This window comes from Alligator sinensis, unplaced genomic scaffold, assembly GCF_000455745.1.
Source record: "Alligator sinensis unplaced genomic scaffold, ASM45574v1 scaffold766_1, whole genome shotgun sequence".
Lineage (NCBI taxonomy): Eukaryota > Metazoa > Chordata > Crocodylia > Alligatoridae > Alligator > Alligator sinensis.
The window spans coordinates 1,085,059-1,109,361 of record NW_005842390.1 but is presented as its reverse complement, the minus strand read 5'-3'; the positions used below and the strand labels follow the sequence as shown (position 1 = coordinate 1,109,361).

The 24,303-nt window shown below is 44.9% G+C and overlaps 2 protein-coding genes across 3 annotated transcripts in view; one reads left to right on the top strand and one right to left on the bottom strand.

Annotated features, from left to right (window-relative positions):
• MYBPH (myosin binding protein H) overlaps positions 1–2,485 on the bottom strand; it is a 27,681-nt gene extending 25,196 nt beyond the window's left edge. Inside the window, exon 1 of the mRNA XM_006029653.2 lies at positions 2,480–2,485. Within this exon, the coding sequence (XP_006029715.1) occupies positions 2,480–2,485 (6 nt within the window). The remainder of the gene's footprint in view (positions 1–2,479) is intronic.
• Positions 2,486–17,075: 14,590 nt separating this feature from the next.
• Positions 17,076–24,303, top strand: part of DENND2D (DENN domain containing 2D) — a 45,866-nt gene continuing 38,638 nt past the window's right edge. The window contains exon 1 of one of the 2 annotated variants that reach the window (XM_025211163.1): positions 17,076–17,145. In XM_025211163.1, the coding sequence (XP_025066948.1) occupies positions 17,091–17,145 (55 nt within the window). In that variant the 5' untranslated portion in view covers positions 17,076–17,090. Of the gene's footprint in view, positions 17,206–24,303 lie in introns of both variants that reach the window. The other variant, XM_006029645.2, reaches the window with a different exon arrangement.

The window sequence follows — 24,303 nt, the reverse complement described above, 5'->3', positions numbered from 1 at the left end:
CCGCCCGCGGGGGGGGTGGGGGGCGCCAGGAATAGCCGCACGTGCGCCCCGGCACACACCACCCGCGCCCCGGGGCGGAGGAGGGCTCCCACCGGCCCTCCGCCGAGCAGGTCGGCTCCGCTTCAGCCGCAGCCCGCCCGGCACAGGCGGGTCACTCCAGCGCCTCATCAGACACCGACTGCGCCCCAAAGCTTGCCACCAACTTTTGGTCCAGCTACTCGGTGGGTTTAATAAAAGAGAGCACCTCTACTTAAAGTACCTGGCCTGCCCACGTCCTTAGACCGACATGGGGACAGCCAAAACCCCGTAATAATATCACTCCCTCCCCTCCCTGTGGGAAGGTTGAGGTTTGTGTCCCCTCCAGAAGCAGCCAGAGTCTTCTTCCCCTTGCTCCCCCTTCTGCTTCGGCTGCGGGCTGGCCCCTGCTCCCGGCCGCTCGGGACAGCTGCTCTGAAACCTCTCCTCGGCTTGGCTCTTGGTTCATAACTGCTAAGGGACTTTGCTGCCTAGGGAGGACGTGGATGGAGAGTGTGAGGCTGTTAAAGAGGCCGCGACGGCAACTGAACCTCTGTCATGGACAAAGTGAAGCTTTTTAATGTTGGAGCGCTCCTTCCCGAGCTGCAGGAATAGGTTACGCCACAGCCAGGTCAGTGCTAATAGGGTTTCCTGCACAGCTGCACATGGAGGAAGACGTTTCTAGGCAGCGTAGCTATCTAAATATCCAGCAGCAGCAGGACAGGATCCAGACACACCATGAGACTGCAAACGGATTTGGCAAGCTGAAAGGAGACTTCTCCAGCGTCTGTAGAGGAAGTCACATCTTCCGAATATTTTCCTCTTCGGGCACCTTTGTCCTGATCCCACTTTGATTCAGGTGCAGATCCCAACCAGGCACTACACTGCTGACAGGTAATAATAGCACTCCCAAGTGATGCATGTCAATCATCCGTTAAATTACAGCAGTGATTCTCAACCAGAGGTGCCATGAGATCCTTTTAAGGGTGCCATACAATACTAGGTGAGCAAACACCTACACATGGTTCGCAAAACAAGCCCAGAGACTTCAGATGGGCATCCACAGCATCATAAATACCCGTTGACCACTTGTGGTCTTTCTGAGTTCTTTCCAACAGAACAAATTGCTCTATTATTTTTCTGTAGTCAAAAAGTGAGTGAAAGCTGAGATCTGGTATTTTCCGAGGGACATCTTGAGTGTACTTAGGGGTGTCTTGGATCTGAAAAAAGGTTGAGAACCACTGAACTAGGGTGTCAGCCACATGTTGCTGATGCTTGAGACCATCGTGTCTTTTCATGTCCCTTCCAGGGCCTCAGACGTATTAAACGGGAGAAGAAAAAGAAGAGCATGGCATTGAACTCTGCAAGCAAGTGCCAGGTTACCCTTGGTCTGAGAACTGAAAAAAGGAAGATCTGGCATCAGGTTAGCTCTTTTCTGCTGTTTAAACTTGGGACAAACACGTATCCTGAGCACTAGCACTAAAAGTCAAGCAGAGATCTAACAAGATGAACAGAAGCATCCTTCCCTTCTCTTCTCTTCTTTAGCACATACCCTATTATGTCCACTCCACCTCCCAGGTAAGAAGGGGAAACAATATTGGCAAGGGACAAGTGAAGGTTTAGGTGACTCTGCTGATTTTGCAGTCATCAAACTCAAAATCAGGCGGCTCCTGAGCAGTAGCAGGTGAGGTCTGTGAGATCAAGAGATGGCTTGTTGGAGTCCACCTGCTTACGAAGGTGAGGGGTTTGTTATAGTACTTTTCAGTCGGCTTTGAAAATGTCTCAATAATATCCCAGATGTTCCTGAATCACATTCACCAGCTAGGAGGGAGAAGGCTCTGAATCATTCTGTTTCCACTAGACCTTTGGGGTTTGTTTGTTTTTTGGCGGAGGGGGTTGTTTTTACTTTTAAAGGGTTGAACTTCACAGAGGGAAAGCAAAGCATGGCTCTGGATCTGTGTGTCACTTTTGTGGCTGGTGATCTTCGTCAGGAAGTATATTAGCAATTCCTCACGAGAACAGACGTCAAACAGCTCGACTTGTGTCTGCAGTAATGTGGAACCAGATCAGGTTTACAAAGTGGTTCATATTCTGAAGGTTATGACTCAGCGACTGATCGAGCAGAGAAGAAGAAATATCTCAGTGTCACTGTCCACTATGACTATGATGTTCAAGTGAAAAAAAATATCTTGGTTCATATTCATATATTTTAGCTCCTACTTTGTTCCAATTGTCTTTGAGTTGCCTTCTATTGTGCTTCATTTTGCTCAACTCACGTGACTAACTGGGCCCATAGGGGCACCAAGGGCCAAGAAAACAATACTTTTTATGATTGAGATAACCTAAGGCCCAAGAAATGGGGTAAGTGGGTCCATTCAACCATTATGGAGATGGACTACAGTGAGATACATTCCTGCTTGGGGAAGAAGTAGTAGTCTCTCCAGAATAAAGGCATGAATCTTACCTCCATCTAATTCCAAATACTCATTTAAAAATATATGGAAAGCAGCTACTTATATTAATCTAGTGTTTTCTTAAAAGAAAGAAAAGATCATAGAATCATATGAAGAATCAATCGTACCTGCTTTCCATGTATTTTTTTAAATGAGTATTTGGAATTAGATGGAGGTAAGATTCATGTCTTTATTCTGGAGAGACTACTACTTCTTCACCAAGCAGAAATGTATCTCACTGTCGTCCATCTCCATAATGGTTGAATGGACCCACTTAACATAAGATAAGAGTGTTAGGACCACAGGATTAGAAATGGTCGTGTTGAATTCTCCTGTGACACTGGTATCATCAGACAACAGATTAAAATATAATTTAGTTTTACCAAAACTTTGACAACTTCCTTCAGTCCCATAGGGTAAAGTGGTGAGACGTTGCTAATTACTGTTTACAAAATGCTTTGAAAGTGTCAGATGCAAGATGCCACTTAAAGTGGGAAGGCATTAGTCTGCCTCTCAATGCTCTCATATGGAATTCATTTGGGAAATTACCTACCAGCCCTTAATTCCCATCTAGGGCAGGAGTCAGGGCAGCAGACAAGCTAATTAACCCCAGGTGGCCGTGTTTACCCAAATGAGTCTTGTTGCCCACCGCAGCTTAGCTAATTACCTGCATGGGCACTGCTGCCTGCTTATAAGCAGCAGTCCTTTTAGTACCTAGCAGGCTACTCAGCAGGATAGATGCCTGTTAGGCTCCTAGCTTGCTAGTGCCAAGTCCCAACAGCCCACATCCCTCGACACCTACTTTCCTTTTAAGAGGAAAAGGGAGAGTGATTGAACAGGATGGGGAAAACTTTTCTCTGGGTCATGGCTTTCCTAAGATGCTAAATGGATATGCTATCCTTGGTAACATGAATATTGCGTCTCCTATTGTAAGGCAGGTAACCTATCACGTGGATTTTTCCTGGAATTTGTTTGTATCTCAGCACCAGATGGAGGTGTACGTTACAATATGGAATTTGATCAAGAGACATGCAGTCCTGGTTCAAGAGGTATCCCTATTGAACTGCCCCTTCTTGTTCCTTTAGAGAACAGCCTGTATCACCCCTTGGGATACAACAAGACCTACACCTAGGCTGTCGGGGTGTGACTTCAGCAGCATGCCTGTTTTGTGCCACCCTATATGTTTGTATTCATAAGGCTACCATGCTGTACTGATGGGGCAATGTCCCAGAACTCCTCCAGGTGGGTCATCCCATAATTAATCTATTAATGCTGTGTAGCCGACTCTTGGTGCAAGTCCTGACATAAGGCTTGGAGCTATAATGGCACAACATGTAAATAACTTATGGAACTTATTTCCACAAGATATTGCAGAAGCCAGAAATTTAACCAGGTTCAAACGAGATTAGACAGATTTGGGCAAGGTAGGTAGGCCCATCACTGTGTATTAAACACTATAGTTTTTGGGACAAGCTCTAAATTAGGACCTCCTGGCCTCTAAATACTGGAAGCTCCAAAAGAAGACAGACAGGAACAGATTAGCCTGGCTAGGCCCTATTTAAGTACCTTTCCCCTTAGCATTTGCTCTATGCCACTATGAAATGCAGAATACTAGGAACCTCTTCTGTATAGTATCTCTTTTGTAGATAGCATAGAAGATAGTCTAACCCCAAGGTGTTTGTCTTCAGTCTGTAATACTAAGAAGTCATCGTCTATGTTGTATATAGTTACCTGTGTTTATGGTCCCTTAAGGGACGTGATGGGTTACACAATTTGATGTAGAAAAGTAGTGGGTGTGAATTTACAGTTTGGTGTCTCCGATCTGTAAGCCTACAGGGTTCCCCCACCTTTTGTTCACTTAGTTCACGGTTTGGCTCTTGTGTTGTTCTCATGAATGATACAGTCAGAGTTTTACAAAAACTAAGATCATGGGGAAAGATCACAGAGACCAACTGCAAATGTCACTGCAAACGAAACCCTTAAAGGCAAAATACAGTGCTTGTCATTTCATGTGTCCCTGAGTACCAAGAAGAGGCATTTCCAAGCACAGTGTCATCATGATATTCACAGCAGGCTGAGTCAAATCCCTTAGATATGCAGCAGGTGGACTTGACACAGAGAAAAGTTTCCCATTTTGTGTGTCACACAATTAGATACTTACTTCACTCATAAACAATGATGGCATGAATAATATCCTGAGACTGAACAGTAGGATGGGGTTCAACCTGCAAACTCTCTAGTGTGCCCTGTTCCTTAGCACCTCTACTCAGGCCACCTTGGGTGTTTTTTTTTCATGTGCTCCAGGAGGTGGGGGGGGGGAGGCACTTTAATTAGAGGAGCTCCAAGAGCTGCTCTAATTAAAGCATCCAGACCATCGTGTATATCGGCGTCCCCATACTGAACAATGGCGGTGGAGCTGCTTTAACTGAAGCTTGTTGAATCAGCTTTAGTTAAAGTGCCTCTACTGCCATTTTTTAGTGCACGGACACTGATACACACGATGCTTGAGTCTGCTGGAGAACAGTAATTGCCACACTCCAGCAAACTCTATTTTAATTGAGTCTGCTCCAATGCACAGTAATTACAATGCATCAGAGCAGCCTCTCTGCACATATATTGGTGCCCCTTGTTTTCAGCCTTCACTGGAATCTTTTTTTTTAATGCCATTTTGCTTGACGTTTATTTGTTTCTATACAATGCATCCAATCAATAATACGATTACATTTTACCTGCCCTTGGTATCTCCAAGCTCCTTTCACAGTGATTATAAGTCTTCCTGCCAGCAGGCAGAGAGAGGGGAAAAGAAGAGGACCTATGCTTTCAAATATGACTAGTGTTTCTGGATGCTCAACTTAAGGAACTAGTAAGGGCCTGCTTTTTCAGAAGCTTTCCTAAACATCAGGCCCCTGTAATGGGTTCTTAACCAAGACACCCAAAAGTAACCAGTCACTTCTGAAAATTGATGCTGCTAACCTGTTTGATGTGCTCCACGTAAAGTATGGGGTTGGGTGGCTGAGTGCTCCCCATTTGAGGGTCCTAGACAGAGTTCCACATAATAAAGTAACTCTTCCCAAGCTCACCTGATCTTTTCTCCCGCAGACTTCCTGACCTATTCCAGTCTCCTTTCCCCTGCCAATGTCACCTTGTCTTTTTTTTTTTGCTCTTTGAAGATCCATCTCTTTCTCTGCCCACCTTCTTGCTTCCAATTTTTTTGCACTGTTATGTAGCCACCATCCTCCACCTTAGAGATGGGTATAGCCCAGAGTTTGACAAAGGGATTCTTGCAATAAATAGCCAAGTCAATCTGTTAGTAAAGATCGTAGAGGGCTTTGTGATCCATGCGGATAAAAGCAAGGGTAGGTTAGGAGTTTGGATTGGAATGGGAGTGTGTGGAGAAGCAGAGGGTGGCATGAAGAAGAGAGCACAGCTTATCACTAAACCACATGCCCCTCCAGAACCTAGAATTGACCCCACAAGTCCCGAGTCCCCACTTTCTTCTGCTGTCCAAATGTGGCAGTAAACTTACAGATAAAGGGTGTGTGTCACACTGTGTTCCCTTGTGTTTCCAGTCTACGTGCAGGAATAGATATAATTTAGTAGCCTGTAACTCACCTGGTAGAGGCATGTATGCACTTGAGAGCATTAGCATTAAATTTAAGGTGCAGTTTCAAATATACCCTGTAGGTGAACAAAAAAAGGATGCATGTCCTTTGAAAGAGCTCTGACTGAATCGCATTGTTCTATGCAATTGTCGAGGTACCCCTGTGTACAGAAATTGATTTTGGGGAACATATCTTTGTATAGTAAATAAATGTCCCTAATTGGATGTATTACTCCCATGTTTGGTCTCTATTAACAGCTAGTATTAACCTATTTTCACTTCTATCATTTTTATTGGTACAGACCATGGCATTTCGTATGAATGTATCTTTTGTATTTTTGTAATCGGACTTAATCAAAAGATGATCAGTCACTAAATCAGATGTCAAGACTCCTTCTCACCAGATAGTGACTCTTCTGCATACAGTGACTCTTCTTTTGGCAAACATATCGATCAACCATGGAGGTGGCAAGACTCTGAATGCTTTCCTGGATCAGAGGGTGTATCAAAAATGGCTTAATACATTTCAAAGAGAAATGTCTCCATTTGCCTAGACGATGACTAAGAACATTTCAAAAAGAAATCTTATGTAGAGAATGATATCTCTCTCACTCTTGAATAACATAAATAGCAGCTGAGGGAAATCTGATAGGAGTTTACAGTAATTGTGTTGTCATTCTTGACTATAAAAATGAATAGGAAGAGCACCTAGCCTAGATGCTGGTCAGGGGGAAGGAAATCATCTGCCTAATATGCATGCTCCCCAAGAATTGAATTGAGAAATAATGGGGAGATAAGGTATTAAAGGGAAGCTTTTGTGGGAGAGAATGGTTGTCTATGAACCCCTAGACCCCAGTAGAGGAGCCTTCGGGGAAACAAAATCCGGTCTGTACCTGAGGCCATGCAGCAGAAGTGCTGGGAAAAGTGCCTGGAGCCTCTGGGATCACCCCTGCAGGACTGACCATGATGCTTGGCACAGCCCTTAAGAAAAACTGCTGGGCTTCAAGTTTCTCTCTGTTGTGCAGGTGTATTTCAAGTCAGAAAGACCTGGACAGGCTGATGTAACATGGGGGTAGTAGTGGCTGTGAGTTTATTTCCCTGGGCTCTGCACAGCATCCTGCACCAGGCAAGGCCATTTTAGTGTCTCAGGTTTTATTCAGAAAACTTTCACATCAAAACAATTGTAGCCATAATGACCTCCCCTGGCTGCCAGCACCACTAGTTAAATCCCCTGTTGCAGGGAATAGCAGGGAGACTAGAGAGCTAGCATTGCTGCTCATTTCTTTCCATCATTAAAAGACTTTGGGATGATGCAGGGTATTCATGCACCTAATTTCAAGCATTTCCATTTCTGGCAAGGGGAACGTAGTATGCCTGAACAACATGAAAGTTCATGCTGGATTCACTGGACACCTGTAATGAATAGAGAAGGGTTCCTCAGGGATCACCAGGCACCTTACCCTATTTTAGAAGGAAAGGGGAGATCTTCATCCAGATTAGATGGGAATGCCCAAGAATGAGTTGATTTGGGGAATCTTACTGGACAGCACATCCTGGTTTGTTGTTAATGTACATATTCCCTTTGCACCATACTCTGTTTTGGAAATCTACCTAAAAGTATTTTCTTTAAAGACACTTAATAGGATTTATTGTGTGCATTAATCTCTCCCTAAGAGCAAAGAATTTGCTGGAAGGGGTCAAATCAGATATCTCTGAAGTCCAACTTCATCTCCAATAGCAGCCACCACTTTCTGCTTCAGAGGAAAGTATATGAAACAGTATAATGCACAATTATGGACTGAACTACACACAAGGGAAGCTCTTTCCTGTCCCTGTTGCTTACACTGACTCATGTTATTGAAGGAATCCACATGCTACAGGGCCAGTTTTAATCACAGAGAAATGCAGATTTGGGTGGTTTAAATCGGAGAAGTTGGGATTTTTAAACAGAGAAAACCAGGATCCCTGATCATAAGTATGCCATCTATCTCTTTCTCATCTGACCTAGGTTCTTTTATCTTGGACCTTTTCCAGTACCTAGTTAAGCTGGGGACTGAACCAACTAAAGCTGAATCCAGACAAGATAGATGTGACGGTGGTGAGAAGACTGCTTGGGGAATTAGGACACCTATAATTGATGGGGTTCAGCCTCCCCTTGTCACTCAGGTTTGCAGCATAGGGGTACTCCCAGATCCTCTGCTGCATGTGGACCTTCAGTTGGTGGCAGGGGCAAGGAGTGCCTTTCACCATGGTGAGAAGGCTACAACTCTTTCTCTCAGACTTGGATTTGGCCACCAAAATCATGCTTTTGTAACCTCAAAGCTAAACTACCACACTGTTTTATGTGGGGCTGCCATCCATGACTGCCCAGAAGCTTGGTAAAGAACACTTCTGCTGGCATTAGGCCATCAGGAGCACAGCTTCAGTGCCCCAGTTCTGCACTGGCTCTCAATAGCTTTTCAGTTGCAATTCAAGGTACTAGGTTGACCCTAAAGGCCCTAACCCATCTGATCCCTAGGTACCTAAGGAACTACTTTTTCCATTCTCCTTCACCTCTTGCAATACTTCCATGGCTGTCTTTTGATTTAGCCTGTGGCTCTGAAGGCATAACACTTGTGAAGGCCTTCGCCTACCCATGTGGCTGACTGCTCCATTTGTTCTTGGGGCCTTGTTACTAGGGCTGGGCAAAATTTCAATGGCCATTTCATTTCAACACCGTTTTGACTCATTTCAAGGTCAAAACAGCACAATCAAAATGAAACAAAGGCCATTGAAATAGCCTCAAAATAAAACGAGGCTAGTCTAAATGTTTCAAAAGTCAAAATGAAAGTCGAAACGTTTTGTCAGTCCAGCTGGGCTGACTTCCCATCCCCAACACAAGAGCTGGCAGGGGGCCCAGCTGGGCTGCCTCACCACCCCCTGTGCTAGATTACATGGGGGGTGGGGAAGCAGCTGGGCTGGTCTGCCTCACCATCCCTGGTACTAGATCATGTGGGGGGGCAGGGAGGCAGCCCAGCTGGGGTGCCCTCCTACCCCCAGCATGATCTGGGAAGTCAGCTCAGCTGGGCTGCCTTCCTGTCCCCAGCTAGGGTTGGGACCTCAGCCCAGCTGGGCAGAGGTCCTTTCCCTAGGCCCATGGTTCAGTGAAATGGTTGAGACAGGGTCAAAATTATATTCAATATAAAACACTGTTCCATCCAGACCTCGAAACTGAAGTCAGAACAGAACAATGCTGTTTCGCACAGCCCTACTTGTTACACATTGTTGGGGTAAGGGTAGGTGTGCATGGGAGTATGAAGCTGGGAGGTAGAGAGTTAATGGGATGGGGTGGGTAATGAAATGGGAGGTAGAAATTAAATGGGAGGTAGAAACGAAATGGGGGTGGGGGAAGGGTGGTGAAATGAATGAAGTCAGCCACTAAAGGATAAAATAAGAAGTTAACGTATTTAAAAAGAAGTAAAGAGGAAGTAAATTAAAACATGAGACTTCTTTAATAAATTGGGGTGTAGGGGTGCTGGTCACCTTTCCCAGGGTAGATGGAAGGTAAGAGTGGTGAGGGAAAGTACTTTTAGAGGAGATATTGCCTGTACCCTGGGAAGGAAGCCCCAACTTACGGAGACCCAATATGGCCCCCTACCTTGTTCCCCTCCACCCTGCCTAGACCCTACTCCCTGTCTGCCCTGCAACCTGGCTAGCTGGCATGTGCACTTTGCATGGGGTTGCACCCTGGGGGTGAGATGGTCACACCTCCAGAGGTGGGACAGGGAGTTGGTTTGGTGCCAGACCTGGGTACAGTTCAGGAGGTGGAAAGTTTGTCCATACAGATCAAGAAGGGATGCTGCATCTTGGAGTGCAGTGCAGAAGGACTGCAAGTCGGACAGCTCATCTGTGGGGAGTGGCCACACATTAATGGAATAGACTCTGGGTAACAGAGATTAGAGATAAACCTGCCCTGGAGCAGCAAAGCTTTAAGCTGTCTAAAGTGAGTTTAAAACCACTTTCAGGTGTTAATTTGAGGATAACCTAGGGGTTAAGAGCTCCAGGAACCAGTAAATATGTAACAAGGCCCTCAATTTCCAACTTCTTCCATTTGAATCTCAAATTATTTCAAGTTCCTTCTCATTCGCCACTTCTGACACCATGTAACATTCATCACATCCAATAAAGGCAATCATGCATGAATGAAAGAACTAAACCACAACGTTTATTGTGCAGCAGTAGGCAAGTCTCTACAGTCCCCTTTGTCCCTAACTAACCTCTCACTCAGGGACCATCTCCCAGTTGTTAACTTCTTCAGCCTTTTAAGTTAGGGAACATCTCTAAATCAGAGCTTCTCTCATTACACATTTCAGTAGTAGTCACTCCTCAGATTTGGACCTACCTCCCTCCGGGGGCCCACCGGAGCCTGAGCCTGGACATATTCTTGAGATGGTGTCAGACCGTCCTATCCGGGTAGGCATTTAGCAAGCCAGGCTAGGCTGGGATACTGTTTAAGGAAATTTTGTTTCATATTCTATTCCATTTACATTTATATGTTGTTTGTGACTCTCGCTGTAAGCTGCCTTGAGCCTTTGGGAAAGGCAGCTCATAAATCTTATAAAGCATAAATAAATAAGCTGCTCAAAAGATCTGACCCTTGCATTGTTAGAACACACAACTATTTGGACTCTGTCCCATAAACACTCAGAGGCTCTTGCTGCATGGACAGCCAAGCCCTAAGGCATCAAAGAACTGCTGGATATAGGGACAAAGGAATGCTGAGAAATGCTAGCAGCACTGAACGAGAATTTATAGTATGGCTGATAAGGAGATAACCAAAACCCAACAGACAACACTGTTGCATAAAGAAGATGAGAAGACTGGCTTCACCCAGTCACAATGGTGGCAGCAGGACTTGGGTTGCACACCATGGAGGTACACTGAGACAGCACAACTGTGGTTCTCAACTAGGGTGCTACCTCGGGGGTCTTCAAGAGGAGGTTGGATAGATAACTGGCTGGGGTATTATGATCCCAGCACTCGTTCCTGCCCAGGGCAGGCAGTCGGATTTGGTGATCTATTGAAGTCCCTTCTGACCCTAGAAACTATGAAATTCATAGATTGTGAGGCTGGAAGGGACCTCGGGATTCAAAAACATTAGGGTGGGGTGCCCTGAATCTAAAGTTTGAGGACCATAGGCTTAAAGGAATGGAGAAAATCTGTAAAAAAAAAAAAAAAAGCAGAGGGGCATTATCAGGATTAGCTAAAAAACAAGAGAAATTCTGTAGGAAGGATAACCTGATAGGGGAAGAGCAAGACCATATAGAAGAGAAGAGGGTCATTATCACTTGTGGAGTGCAGAGTGATGAGCTTGTAGATTATAACGAACCATATGAAGTCAACCTAGATAAATTATGCCTTTTTGTCCCTCAGCCTGTCTTTGAAGATATTTCATAAATTTTCCATGAATGCAAGGATTTGTGAGATCAGTTTTTTTGACCTCACAGTTTTTTTGACCTCACACATTTTTGCATTTGTACATGTAGAAGGACCTTAAAGATAAGCTCATAACAGTCTGAGCAGCTACACCAATAGCCACCTTCCTCTCTCTCCACCCTATCGGCCAGTGTGAACTGTAGACAGACATGCATGCTAACACTGTAACTTCACTATTCTGCGATAGTCTCTGGGTGCTCAGTGAATAGCTATCAGTCTCAGTAGGAAGCAGAGGCCATATGGATATTGAAGTATTGGTATAATGACATGGTCAGGTGCCCAGGAAGGTGCAGGCAACCACATCCTGCAATCCTGTTCATAATCTTATTGGGCTCTATTGTAAGTGTCTGTGCTGGTACAGTCTCTGAGGGCTGTTGAGACTCTAGGTCCAACTGACTATTCTGTGCCAGTTCCTCACCTGTGATCTGGAAGAACAGCTCTAACTAAGAAACTCCATTTTCCTTGGAGACCCTAAGTAGGCCTCTATTTATAACCCCTCTGTTTAATATGTATGTGAAGCCACTAGGCGAGACTGTGACATGTCTCTTCCATGAGTTGTGATACTACTCGGCTCTTATCAGACGTAGATACCACAGAGAATGTGTCTCATCCCAGCAGGGCTCTGTAGGAAATTAAACAGGCAATAATTTACTCAACAGAAGTGAACTTTGGCAGATGTGGTTCTTGTACAGCCTATAGGACACATTAGGGAGTGGGGGATCTGTATAACTGCAGTCTGATTCTCTTCAGGACCATGGGAGGAGGCTGAGAAATGTAGGAGTGTAAAGGCTTTGGGTTATTATTACCCACCCTGTAAATGCTGTAGCACCCCGAGTTGAGAGGTGTCATACAAGGTGAGAAGCTGGTTTAGTTTCACAGCCTGTAAAGCCGTTAAGGACCCTGTGGGCCGATAGCTACTTTGGCATGTGGAGGGCTGGTTTATTTTCTGTGCCTGCCTGTGTGACTCCAAAGGGAGTTGGAGGCCACAGGGTGAGCTAATATTTCCCTGAAAGTCAGTTTATGGTTTATGAATTAAACTGAAAGTGCCTCCGTTCCTCAACCTTGCTCGGGGCTGCTGACTATTGTGTGAGGCAGCTTTCACTTCCCCAACTTTCCAAGTGTTGTTGGATGGGGCTCTTACTCATTTTTCTGAGAAGCTGGGAAGTTTTGATAGTTAGGAGTGCATACAGCACTCAGCCTGGACCTTGAGAGCCAGAGTACTGGAGGAACAGCCAGCATCCAGATATCTGATCCTGTCAGCTCTAGTGTAAACTTAGCATGGCCTTTTGGAAAGTACTCGCAGTGGTGAAACATGCACTAAATCACTGTTCCAAATGCCAACAAATACTTAGGGATTATCAAAACTTATAAAGCAGCTTGGGTGAAAGCTCAGATCTGATGGGAACAGGCTTTCAGCCCCAGTAATTATCTTCCAGCTTACCCAGGCAGGCAAGCTACACCCTAGCATGCCAACCTGATCCTTCCACCTCCTCTCTCAAGGCATCATTGCAATCATCTCCCATTGAAGGGGACTGTATGCCAACTCGACTTCTCCCCAGAGCACCCCTAGAACGATCGTTCTATTAATCTTTCATCAACACCACCTCTCCATTTCTTCCCTGGGTGACACTGGAAATGACCCAAACTGTGAGCATTAACTGTAACTAATCTTTATTTGGACAGACTTGAAAGTAACTGGGGCAGATGAAAGTCCCAGATTTTCCCTCCTCTCCCCCATTTATAGATTTATAGTAAAGCACAAAATACTGGCACTGGAGACCACAGGTCTGTGATAGATCAGGGTTACTCTTGTTTTCAAGTTTCCTTCTATTCCTGCAAGGGCTAGAAGATGGTTTAAAAAATAAAAGCTAACATTTCCAAGCAATCGTCAGCCTCCAGCTGATGAGGTTTGAAGCAAAATGCTAAGGGCTAAATCCTATTTCACTTGACATGCCTAAAGGGCATGTATGCAGCTGCATAACTGAAGTTTTGGACACTTACCCATAGTTTGGGAATCAGCTCTGGGTACATAAAGATGAATTAAGCATGTTCAATTAGGGATATGTTCTGGCTGAACAGCAAGATGGCCCAGGCATAGAGGTATTTAATGCCAGGTAAATCCCCATTTCTAGCCAAGGAAAACCATGACTAGCAGGGTATCTATGCAAAGACTAGGCCCCCTAGCAAATAATTAGCAATACAATTAAATCTCCTTAGCACTAAATAGGTCAGCAGGGACTCAGTCAGCTACTCAGACTCCTTTCCATCTCTTCACCACATCCTTCTCTAGAGACCTATAAAGCCTGCTTATGTGGATAATTTTCAGTCAATGAACAATTTACGTTAGTCTGGGTTACTCACTGTCTGTTCAGACTTCTCAGTCCCTCAGAGACTTATAGCAGGTGTCCTGCCTCCCGGTAGGATGAATATACCTGGAACAAGCGGAGTCAGGAGGTGATTAAGATGAGGGTCCTTTGATTCTCGCACGGAGTAGTTAGGAAGGCACTATCGGTGGAGATGGGCGCAAACAGGCCACTTTCTTCCTTAGGAGTCAGGAATCTTTGAAGAAGTTTTACCCTTTTTTTTTTCTTCCAAGGACTTTGATAAGAAACACATTACTGCTATTTCATAGTTCTATCACGTAATCCTTGGCCTTAGCTTACAGGCTGTTAAATTACCACCACTTCCATCCCCAGTCAATTTGGTTTAATCATTTGGACTTTTGCCCTGAGATGAGATTCAATATTTACAGACATCCTGCAAGTAAAGCTCCCATTGGGAATTCTCTTTCCAATTTGCTGCCTTCTTTATGAACCTGCCACCGGCTTTCTGCTCAGCATTGTTTCCTCTCTTAGTTAAGTCACCTGTACCAACCTTTTTTTGATAGATGCTCTTGAGCCACATGGCCCAAGTGCAAAGTCTCTACCAAGCAATCACTCAGCCAGCTCTCTGCAGTTCTTGCACTTGACCCAAAACCCAAGATAAAGAGGCAGCTGTTGCTCCCATTAACATCCTGGGAGCCATGAGTTTTCCACTCAGTGGGGCACCCTCACTACCAAAATATCTCAAGTCTCCTCTCAGCTGATGACTGTGGAATATCAGATCACGACTATCTTTGACACTGATGCAGCACAGCACTATGTTTCTGTCGGAACAAAAGGCACAGCTGCTGCACCTGTCAGCCAAGGAAGTAGTAGAAACAGGCTGCAGAAGAGCATCATCCCAGTGGGCTTATCTGGAAGGACGGAGGATGTCTAGCCAGTGACTTGCAGTCCACTTAAAAATAGCAACTCAATCAGTTGGGCCTCACACATGCTTTGATGTGTATATAGTCAGACCCTGCTGGGCAGAAATCCTTTGATGGGACAGTGCAGGAAAGAAACTTTTATCAACTGGATGCATTCACTCTTGCTCTAAAAAATCACCCTGTGACTGACTATATGATGGTAAAGAAATATCCGTGGGCAGATCTAGAATTTTGAAAAGAGGGGTGCGGATGGCATGGTGCCTCACTGTATATAAGACCATGCATATTTTTCTCCAAGTAAAAAGAAACTAGGAGCTCTTGCTAATATGGTAGGGGGCTCAGTCTATATTATTCAGTTTAAGATCAAAGCAAGCACAAATATAACTTTATTGGAAAGTTCATTAGTTTCCTATAGCACATATTTTGTATTAAAAAAACACAACAAGCTAGGCAAAAATAATCGGAAATTGTCGTTTGTTCAGTCCTGTAGCCATTAGAATTGAATGGGCATCTCTTTTAATTCATAATATCGAGCCTTCTTGAGCATCTTGGCAGTGCATCCAAGACTTCACTGAAAGTTATTTCCACACTTCAGTTACTTTTAAAATAGTTAAAAAGAGTCTGCAGGGCTATGGAATAGGAGGATCTAAGACAGAGCAAAACTGCAGAAGAAAGAATAGCCTGATTAGTGGAACATTAATACCATTAAAAGGAGAGCGGGTCATTAATACCTGTGGAATGAAGAGTTTAGAAGAATCAGGTAGATTATAACGAGCCATGAAGGCAAGTGACTCTCACTGCTGCCTGAATAGAAATGCTGCTGCTGCTGCTGCCGCTGCCAGACAGCTTGTTTTAAACTTTGGGGGGAGCAGGAATCAAAGGCGGGGGTGCCACTGCATCACTTCATCCTCCCCTCTTCACAGATCTGCCCCTGGAAATACCCATGTGGAGCTGGCCTCTACTCTGACATATAGTGCCTGTCTTTGGGAATATTCAGTGCAAAGGGGATGCTGAGGTCAGTCTTTTCAGCCAGCACCAGCTGCTTCAGAGTACATTCCAGCCCCCTCCCCGTTCCCCCCTTTCCCAGGACACAATTATAGAAAAATCTGCCCAGGAGAGAAGTTTCCTCTTAAACCTGTCAGACCATGGTTGGTTTGTGCCCTGAAGCAGATGTATTCATAGCCTTTCAGTTTATACAGGTAATAACTGAGAAAGTACAGCCTGTATTAGGATGGGAGATGGGTGACTAAATGAAAAACCGGAGGAAGCCTGCGCTGGCCAGGGAATGGTTCCAATAGCACCGGACTGATCCTGAGCTATTCCCATTAGGCCCTTAGATTTCTTCCCTTCTGCATCATTAGGTTGGGGGCGTAACCTACAGCCGTTCCCTGTAGGGGCAATTTTCTTGCGATTTCCCAGTTGGTCTAATAAAAGGTATCATTTTGGAACCGAGAGTTCTAGTTTGTTGTCTTCTTGTCTCAGACCAAAATGACTACCAGGTACACCCCTGTGGCACTCTAACCCCCGTCTCGGGGTGGTTAGGTCCCCTACAGAGCGTGAGGGACCTGCAACAGCTTCCACTACCAAACCTGAATTTCCTAGATATGACAACAGGGGCTTGTCTTTGAAAATCCAGAGGATCAAAGGTCCACACAGCCAACAGTGTCACTCTACAGGATGTTCCAAAATGAGTGGATCCAGGTTATATTCTTTACTTCTCAACTAACAATTCTCCTCCCTGAAACTGCCTTGTCACGGCACCCTGCCTTTTCTTGCAAGGTCCTGTCTCCCTTCATTAGACCCAAACATGAAGGAAAGTTAAATGCATTGCACATGATCCCCTGTGCCTTCTGCAATGTATAATATCTTGCAGTCCTACAAAACCATTTCCTTAACCTCTCTGGTTCTGCTGCAAAGCATCTATTAAACTAACCCCAGGGGATATTCCTGTGGTGCGCCAGCCAATCACTGCTTGCTCACTAGGCCTCCTAGGACATGGCCTGGGGGAGATGCAGGTAGCTCTTTCCAGTGGCCAGCTCCCCAGCCCCACATCTACTATTCAGTAGGGCGGCTGCTGCTGAGGGGGAAGTAGAGAACTAAGGATGTGGGGGCTGGAAGTGCTCTGGGTCATGTGCATGTGATGATTTGGGAATAACCTCACTGATTTATACCACAGTGGTATAAAACCAGCCAGAGAGGAAGCTGTTGTTTATGCTGAGCTCAGCCACAGTTTAAAATGCACTGAGTTAACAGAGGTGTAGGGGAGTTGTGTACCTTGTCTTCTCTTATTCATGAAGAGATGAGCAGAACTAAATACGGGAATGAGAGAAGGGAAAAGAACCTGTGGAGAAGAAGTAAGTAGACTATGAATCATCTCACCTCCATGAGACATCTTCCCCAGGATTGTTACAAAGGTAAGTCTTCCCAGCACGTGGTGTCCTGCCCCACAAGACAGTCTGGGTAAGGTCAGCAGGAAATTCAGAGTGGCGGAACAGGAACAGGCCAGTTGCAAGACCCTTGCAAGGGCAGTACAGTCACTTCTGTACTGTAAATAGTCATATATCACTTTCTGGAAATACATTTCCACCTCACAAGCCTCCAGATACTACAGAAGATATGCAAAAAGCCAGATCTGCATAACAGGAAACAGCAGAACAAGGAAAGGAAAATGATGGAGTCTTTATTCAGGGATTTTCCTCTCTCTGGCAACCACGAGTGTATGTTTTTCAAGCCAGAAAACTTTTGAGTCTCTGCTCTCACCTCCCCACTTGTCTGTTTATTTGCTGTAACACTGCCATCCTGCGGGGGAAATGATATAGAAAAACAGACTGAATCAGGAACTTGGATCCTCTGCAAACACCTCCTTCAACTTGAGTTTGGTTTTAAAAGACCTCTGTGATATCAGATCCAGGGCATTTTCCAGTAAGGAAATCTGGATTTGTATCACTGAATCTTCCTCTAATGGTAAAGTTTTAGTGCTGGTCTAATTTTGCTCATCCAAATGCTTGTCTCCAAGTATTTTTGTGGGCAGCATGACTGAAGTATATGAATGCCTCACAGTGCATTTAAAGTAGTTCCTCCTCAGCACTCTGTAAGCAAAGGCAGATGGGGAAACTGAGGCACAGAAACACTAAGTAGCTTACCCAAGGTCACACAGGGAGCCTGTGGCCAAACAAGGAACTGAACTCCATCTACTAAGTCCTAAACTAATGTTCTTGCCACTGGACATCTTCCCTCTCCAATCCTGAGTACTATGTGAGGCTTGCACTCACACTAATATTGCTATACCCCTTCAACACAGTCATGGCAAGAGGTGCTGTGTGGAGGCAACTGCTTTGTATCCTCAGGTTCAGAAGCTGGCTCCAAGGAGCATGTATGTGTTCTCCCAAGGGCTTTGCTCCTGTGAAAGATTCTCCCACATGACACACAAGTTCATTAAAGCAAGCAATTCTGCAGACGCTCAAAAACTCAAAGACAGGCCCGCCCTGCAGTCAAGATGAACTCTGCCTCCACCCATCTCTGCTGGGGAGGCAGCACAGCAAGCCAGGCATCACAGAACTTCCTTGTAAGTTATGCTGAAAACAACTTTGCAGAAGATAAAAGATAACTCATCTAGTTTGGCCACAGACTCCCTGTGTGACCTTGAATAAGTTACTTAGTCTTTTTGTGCCTCAGTTTCCCATCTGCCTTTCCTTATAGGGTGCTGAGAGGGAACTACTTTAAATGCCCTGTGAAGCATCCACATACTTCGGTCATGCTGTCCACAAACATACTTAGAGGCAGGCATTTTTATGAACAAGATTAAATCAGAACTAAAGCTTTACCACTAGAGGAAGCTTTGTGTAGATTTAGAGGAAGTGCCTAAGTAATGAAGAATGACAGATAATATAGACACCGGGTGTGTCTACATGTGCATTAATGCATTGTTGTTAAGCTTAGTACCAGTACCTATCATAACAGATATTAACTCAATACACAGTAACTGATGCTACTGTACAGTAGAGCCGGTGCATGGTCTTTTAGTGATGCTGATGCGTAGTAGACTAATCCCACTGGGCATTAGTACAGCTTTTGCCGTGATGCACTAATGCACAGCAGAATTAGACTACTGAGTATTTAGTGTCTCATGTAGACGTGCCTGCTGTTGACAATCTACACTCAGTGTCCCTGGCATTATGCCCTGACCAGTACACCACCTTATCTCCCTCCCTCCATCCCTCTTGCTTAGAACTCTCCACTCTTCCCACAGGCGGAAATTTGAACACCTCCTCCTGCTCACTTTGCTGCTAGATTTCTCCATTCCCCCAATTTGCTTTGCTGTGGTCTGATGCCCTCTTCTCTTTTTGCTTGCCCTTGCTTATGATCACTACTTGTCAGGCTCACCTGTGTTGCCCTGTGCCCTGGCTGGATTGTGTGTGAGTGCTTTGTGCCCTACTTCCAATGGTTGGCTTGCATTGTACCTTGCTGTTGGCAGTATGATAAATCATAGAAAGTTAGGCATGCTGTAGGCATGCCTATGGGATAGGGCTCCACTGGCGACAGGTGTTTCCTTCATAAATTAAATTAGCTGCTTTGGGGCCTCTGGGGTTTCAGCTACCACTAGGCTCTGAAGAGCTCACTTAGCTGCAGGATTTCAGCAATGCCTAATCTGCTTTGAAAGCACCAATCAATGGAAATTTAGGTGCAGAGAGTTCTTGTATGATGCCGTCTCTTTTAGTACCTGTGTCCTTTTAGAAATCTGGCCCCTAACTTAAACTTTGAGTCTCAGTTCCCTATGTGTACAGTGTAGACAATGGCACTGGAGGGGGTGTGAAGATAAATATGTTAAAGCCCCTGAGGTGTTCAGATACTACAGTGCAGGGGGCCAAGTAAGTATCTAGGGTTGACTCAGAAACTATAAATAAAGGGCAGCAGGTTGCAATTCCCGATTAAATAAGAATTCCAGGAATCGGAAGCAGGCAGTGTGGATTTACCAGAAAGTGCTCCAAAGAGCTGATGGTAAAAGCACAAACCCACATGGGGAATGGGAAAGGAGAAGCGATCAGACTAGAGTGAAGGAGTCTGCAGAATGGATTGGGAAACAGCCATAGAAAGGTTCAACAGGAATTGCAAGAGCTTCTACAGACCTGTTGGGGGAAGAAACTAAAAGAACATCTGGAGAGAAAACATGCTGATTAATATGAGGAAAGATCTGCAAATGAAGGACAAGGGAGGTATAGCTACGCTCTTTCAAACATCCATGCATAGTCACTGCATAGTCTTTGGAGTACAAGAATTGCCAAACAGAATCAGCCCTAGGGTCTGTCTAGCCCAGTATCTTACCTGGCAGAAGCATCAGAAAAAGGTGCAGTAATGGGATGGCTTGTCCTCCAGCTCTTGAGTTAGAGGTCAGGTTAAGTTCTGAAGTAAAAAGATTTAGATCCTATCCCAAGCCTTGATCTGTTCTGTTAGCATTCATTATAATGACTGTGCAAGTTCTTGTTATCCATATAAACTATAACCTCTTTTTGAGTCTGACTAAGCTCTTGACCTCTGTAATCTCTTTGAAAAACTACTTCCTCATCTGTAATTCAAGTTGTTACACCACAGCCCCAGTGTCTAAGTATCTTCCATATGTGAGGTAGCTGATCATATCTGGGAAATACTTTTGGCACCTTCATTTCAGGTCCTGGGGGATTTAGATAAAATCTGCATGGTATAACCATGTCCCTAGACCAGTGATTCTCAACCAGGGTGTTGTGACACCTTGGGGTGCTTTGAGATCCTTTCAAGGGTGCTGCAGGACGTCATACAAAGTTAACATTGTTAGGTATGCAAAAATGATTCACAAGATCAATCCAGAGCGGTAAAAACATTTTGACCTGTTGTGGGCTTTCTGAGTTCATTGGAACAGAAACCTTTTTATTTACTTTTCTAAAAGTAGTCAAAAAATAAGTGAATACTAAAACTTGGCATTTTCTGAGGGGTATCTCAAGTCTAACAAAGGGTGCTTTAAGCCTAAAAAGTTTGAGGACCACTGCCCTAGACCCACCCAGTTTCTGAGTTTCTTGAGTTAGGGTTGGTTGTTCAAAGGATTATAAAGGCTATATTGCACTCAGAGGCTACCACTAGCAGCTGTTTGCCACCAAAGTCAGGGTGCACTGTAAACAAAGAGACCTTTCCCTGAGAGAATATGCTGTTTGCAGACACCAAAAGCCCAGCCTCTGTTTATAAGCATTGGCGTAATACATTTCAGTCCCTGAACTGAAATGATTTAACCATCAGTGACAAAACAGCTTGACAGACAATTTTGCATCTGCCCTGGCAACAAGCCCAAAGACTACAATTCACATCCCACAAGTGTAGATTTTGCTGTCACTGCTGGTGGCTGGAATCCCTCAGAAAGCAGCTTTCAGTGCAAATGTTAAACGTTCAGTTCTTTTAGTGTTGCAAAGTTTGTTCAATTGTGTTATCTGTACAAAGGGATAATGTTTCTCCAAGGGTAGGGTTGTTCTATAGAGAAAAACATGGCTCTATTCTTTTCTAGCCAGAAGCAACCTCAGCACAGTCAAGGCGCTGGAAAAGAAAAGAGATGTATAAAAGCCCCGAAGAGAAGAATGCATTTTGGAATTCATGCCAGGGCAGTGGCAACATCTATTCTGTGAGGGTGATTCTCTTCTGTTCCCAAGGAAATGAAATTAGAGAGATTTTCCTCTGGGACTGAGTAACAAGCATTGGGGGTTTTTTCTTAAGCAAAGATGACAGACTCCTAGAGAATCGCCTCTCTGTGCACAATGAAACCTGTGGCTATATTACTGAGCCCTTTCCCTCTGGAAGTGCAGCTGAGTCTTAACCATTCTGTCCTGTCCTGAGGCCCCAAGCACCCAAGGGACAGGCTGTCATCATGACGGTTGCCTTCTGTCCCCAGCATAACCTCCTGCAGCTAAGTCAGTGGGGGCCAACCTTTTTGCAGGCATGCCACATACCAGCTTCACATCCTTCTCAAGAACTACTATGATGATCCCCTCTCTGCCTTGTCTGCTTTCTGCTTCCTACCCCGTGCCCACTGCCCAATCTACAGCTCCGCTTTCTGCTTCCTGCACACTGCCTGCCCCTTCCCAGATCTGCCGTGTGCCACTCGGGGCATGTGTGGCACAGGTTGGTCACCCGTGAGCTAAGTGATCCTCAGTGAGACAAAAATCCCAGTATTCATTCCATACTTACAACTCTCCAGCATCAGCTTCTGGAAGAGACCACCACCTAGTGCCATGTTTGGGTATTGATCTGATACCCCTTGAGTCACTGAGCAGCACTGGAGCAAGCATGCTGGTCAGTCAGCACAATCATTATGATGATGATTGATTATTTCTTATATTGTGCGTCTTTAAAGCACCCACCACTGTACTGTTCTAACGTATGAAATTCACCAAAGAGTGAATTTCCAGGCCTGTCTCCTGCCAGCCGAAGTGAGGATTTCCACAACAGCTGCTGCTTCTCTGTGCGCACACTATCTTTGACAGTCACGAGTAAAAAACTGAGCTCCATCAGCAGAAACAACGTCACTAAGTTTAGCAGAGTAGAGGGGGCCCCCTTCTGAGACACCAAGGCCTTCAAGGAAACGATACACAAGCAAAGCCTGCAGCATCCAGGCTCTCCCTTAAGATCTCTCCTCCAGTTTCAGTACTGCTCCAGCCCAGCCACGCTTCCCATGTAAGAAAAGCACAGTTGAGGGATCGTGTCCCGTTTGCTACTTCAATTTAAACAAAACATCCTGGCTAAAGGAAATGAAAGTAGTAATAAAAGAGATTAGGTGTAAGCAAGAGCTAAAAAGGGGAAGCTAATCAAAATGATCACGAATTAGTCATTATAAAATGATGGCATTTGTGAAAGGGAAGCAAAATATGTCAATGTAAAAAAACCTCTGCCCCGTAAAGTGAATGACAATAAGCAGGGACTCTTTAAAATATCCTATACATTTTGGTTATAGGATAGGCCTGTTGCTAGATGAAGGCGGCAAAACTGGCAAGAATGGTGCAGAAGTGGCAAAGGTATCCAATAAGTATTTCTGTTCTGTATTTGGAAAAAAAAGTGTGCTTTACATAGCTTATCACAGTTTAAAGTGATAAGCAAATAATCCCACTCCAACAGTAACTAGGAGGATGGTAAACATCGCCTACTAAGTTAAACGTTTAATCCGCACACCCAGCAAATTTGTAAATGAGTGTATTAGAAGAATTGGCCTAGCAACTCTCTGAATCTCTAATGTTGATTAACAAATTTTGAGAGAATGGAAGAAAGCCCATGTTGTGTCATGCTAACAGGCTGATGCAGAGGACTGTAGACCATTTAGCTTGACATACATGTATATCCCAGGCAAAATCAGGACACGGCTGGTCTGAGATGTAATCAGAAAAGAATGAAAGCAGGGGAGAATAATTAATGCACATCCACATTTTTTGGGGGGGGAAATAAGTTACATTAAACAAACCCGATAGCATTTTTGATAAGATCACAAATTTAGCTCATAAAGATAACGGTGGGCACATGAGCCTTATAAATGGCATTTGGTTTATCATTGTGAAACATTCTGTTTTAAAGGTTTACATTATTATGAAGTATCTTATAACATTAATACAAAAAAAAAAGCTGCTATACTTCAAAAAGTATTTTAAAAAGAAACGGTTCTAATAAAGATCTGCCGAGTTCTGCTCATGGCTCGATCCGGTTTCATATCTTTAGCAATAAGCTTGCAGCAAACATCTAAGCAATGGTTGGTACAGCTTTACAGGTGGCACAATGCAATCTGGATCATGTGCTAAATTTGGCTTCTTTGAACAACACACATTTTAACAGTGCCGCATGCGAGGACATGCAGGGAGGAACAAAGAATGAAGGTCATGTTAACAAAACAAGGCAGCATATCCTGGAAAACCATGACTGGAAAGGACATAGGGGTCATGGTAGAAACCGGGGAAGCATAAACTCCCAGCCCATAAAGAAGTGGGTGTGTGGACTGCTCTCTGGGTGCTTAGCCAAGGACGTACCCTGGCTTCGCTGTCTCATGGGGCTAGCGCAGAGCCAGAAGGGCAGGGCTACCCTCAGGGGAGCGGAGTACCCTGAAGAGAGCTAGTGCAAGGAGCCGGGATGTGTTCATAGGGGAAGGTGTCTGGGGTAGGACAAGGGGGGTGACATTACTGCTGCGGTGAAGACGTCTGGAGTAGGACTAGGGGTGACATTACTGCTGCGGTGAAGAAGTCTGGAGTAGGATTAGGGGGTGGCATTACCGCTGCGGGGAAGATGTCTGGAGTAGGACTAGGGGTGGCATTACCGCTGTGGGGGTGTCTGGAGTAGGACTAGGGGGTGGCATTACCACTGTGGGGAAGACGTCTGGAGTAGGATATGGGGGTGGCATTACCACTGTGGGGAAGACGTCTGGAGTAGGACTAGGGGGTGGCATTACCGCTGTGGGGAAGACGTCTGGAGTAGGACTAGGGGGTAGCATTACTGCTGTGGGGAAGACGTCTGGAGTAGGA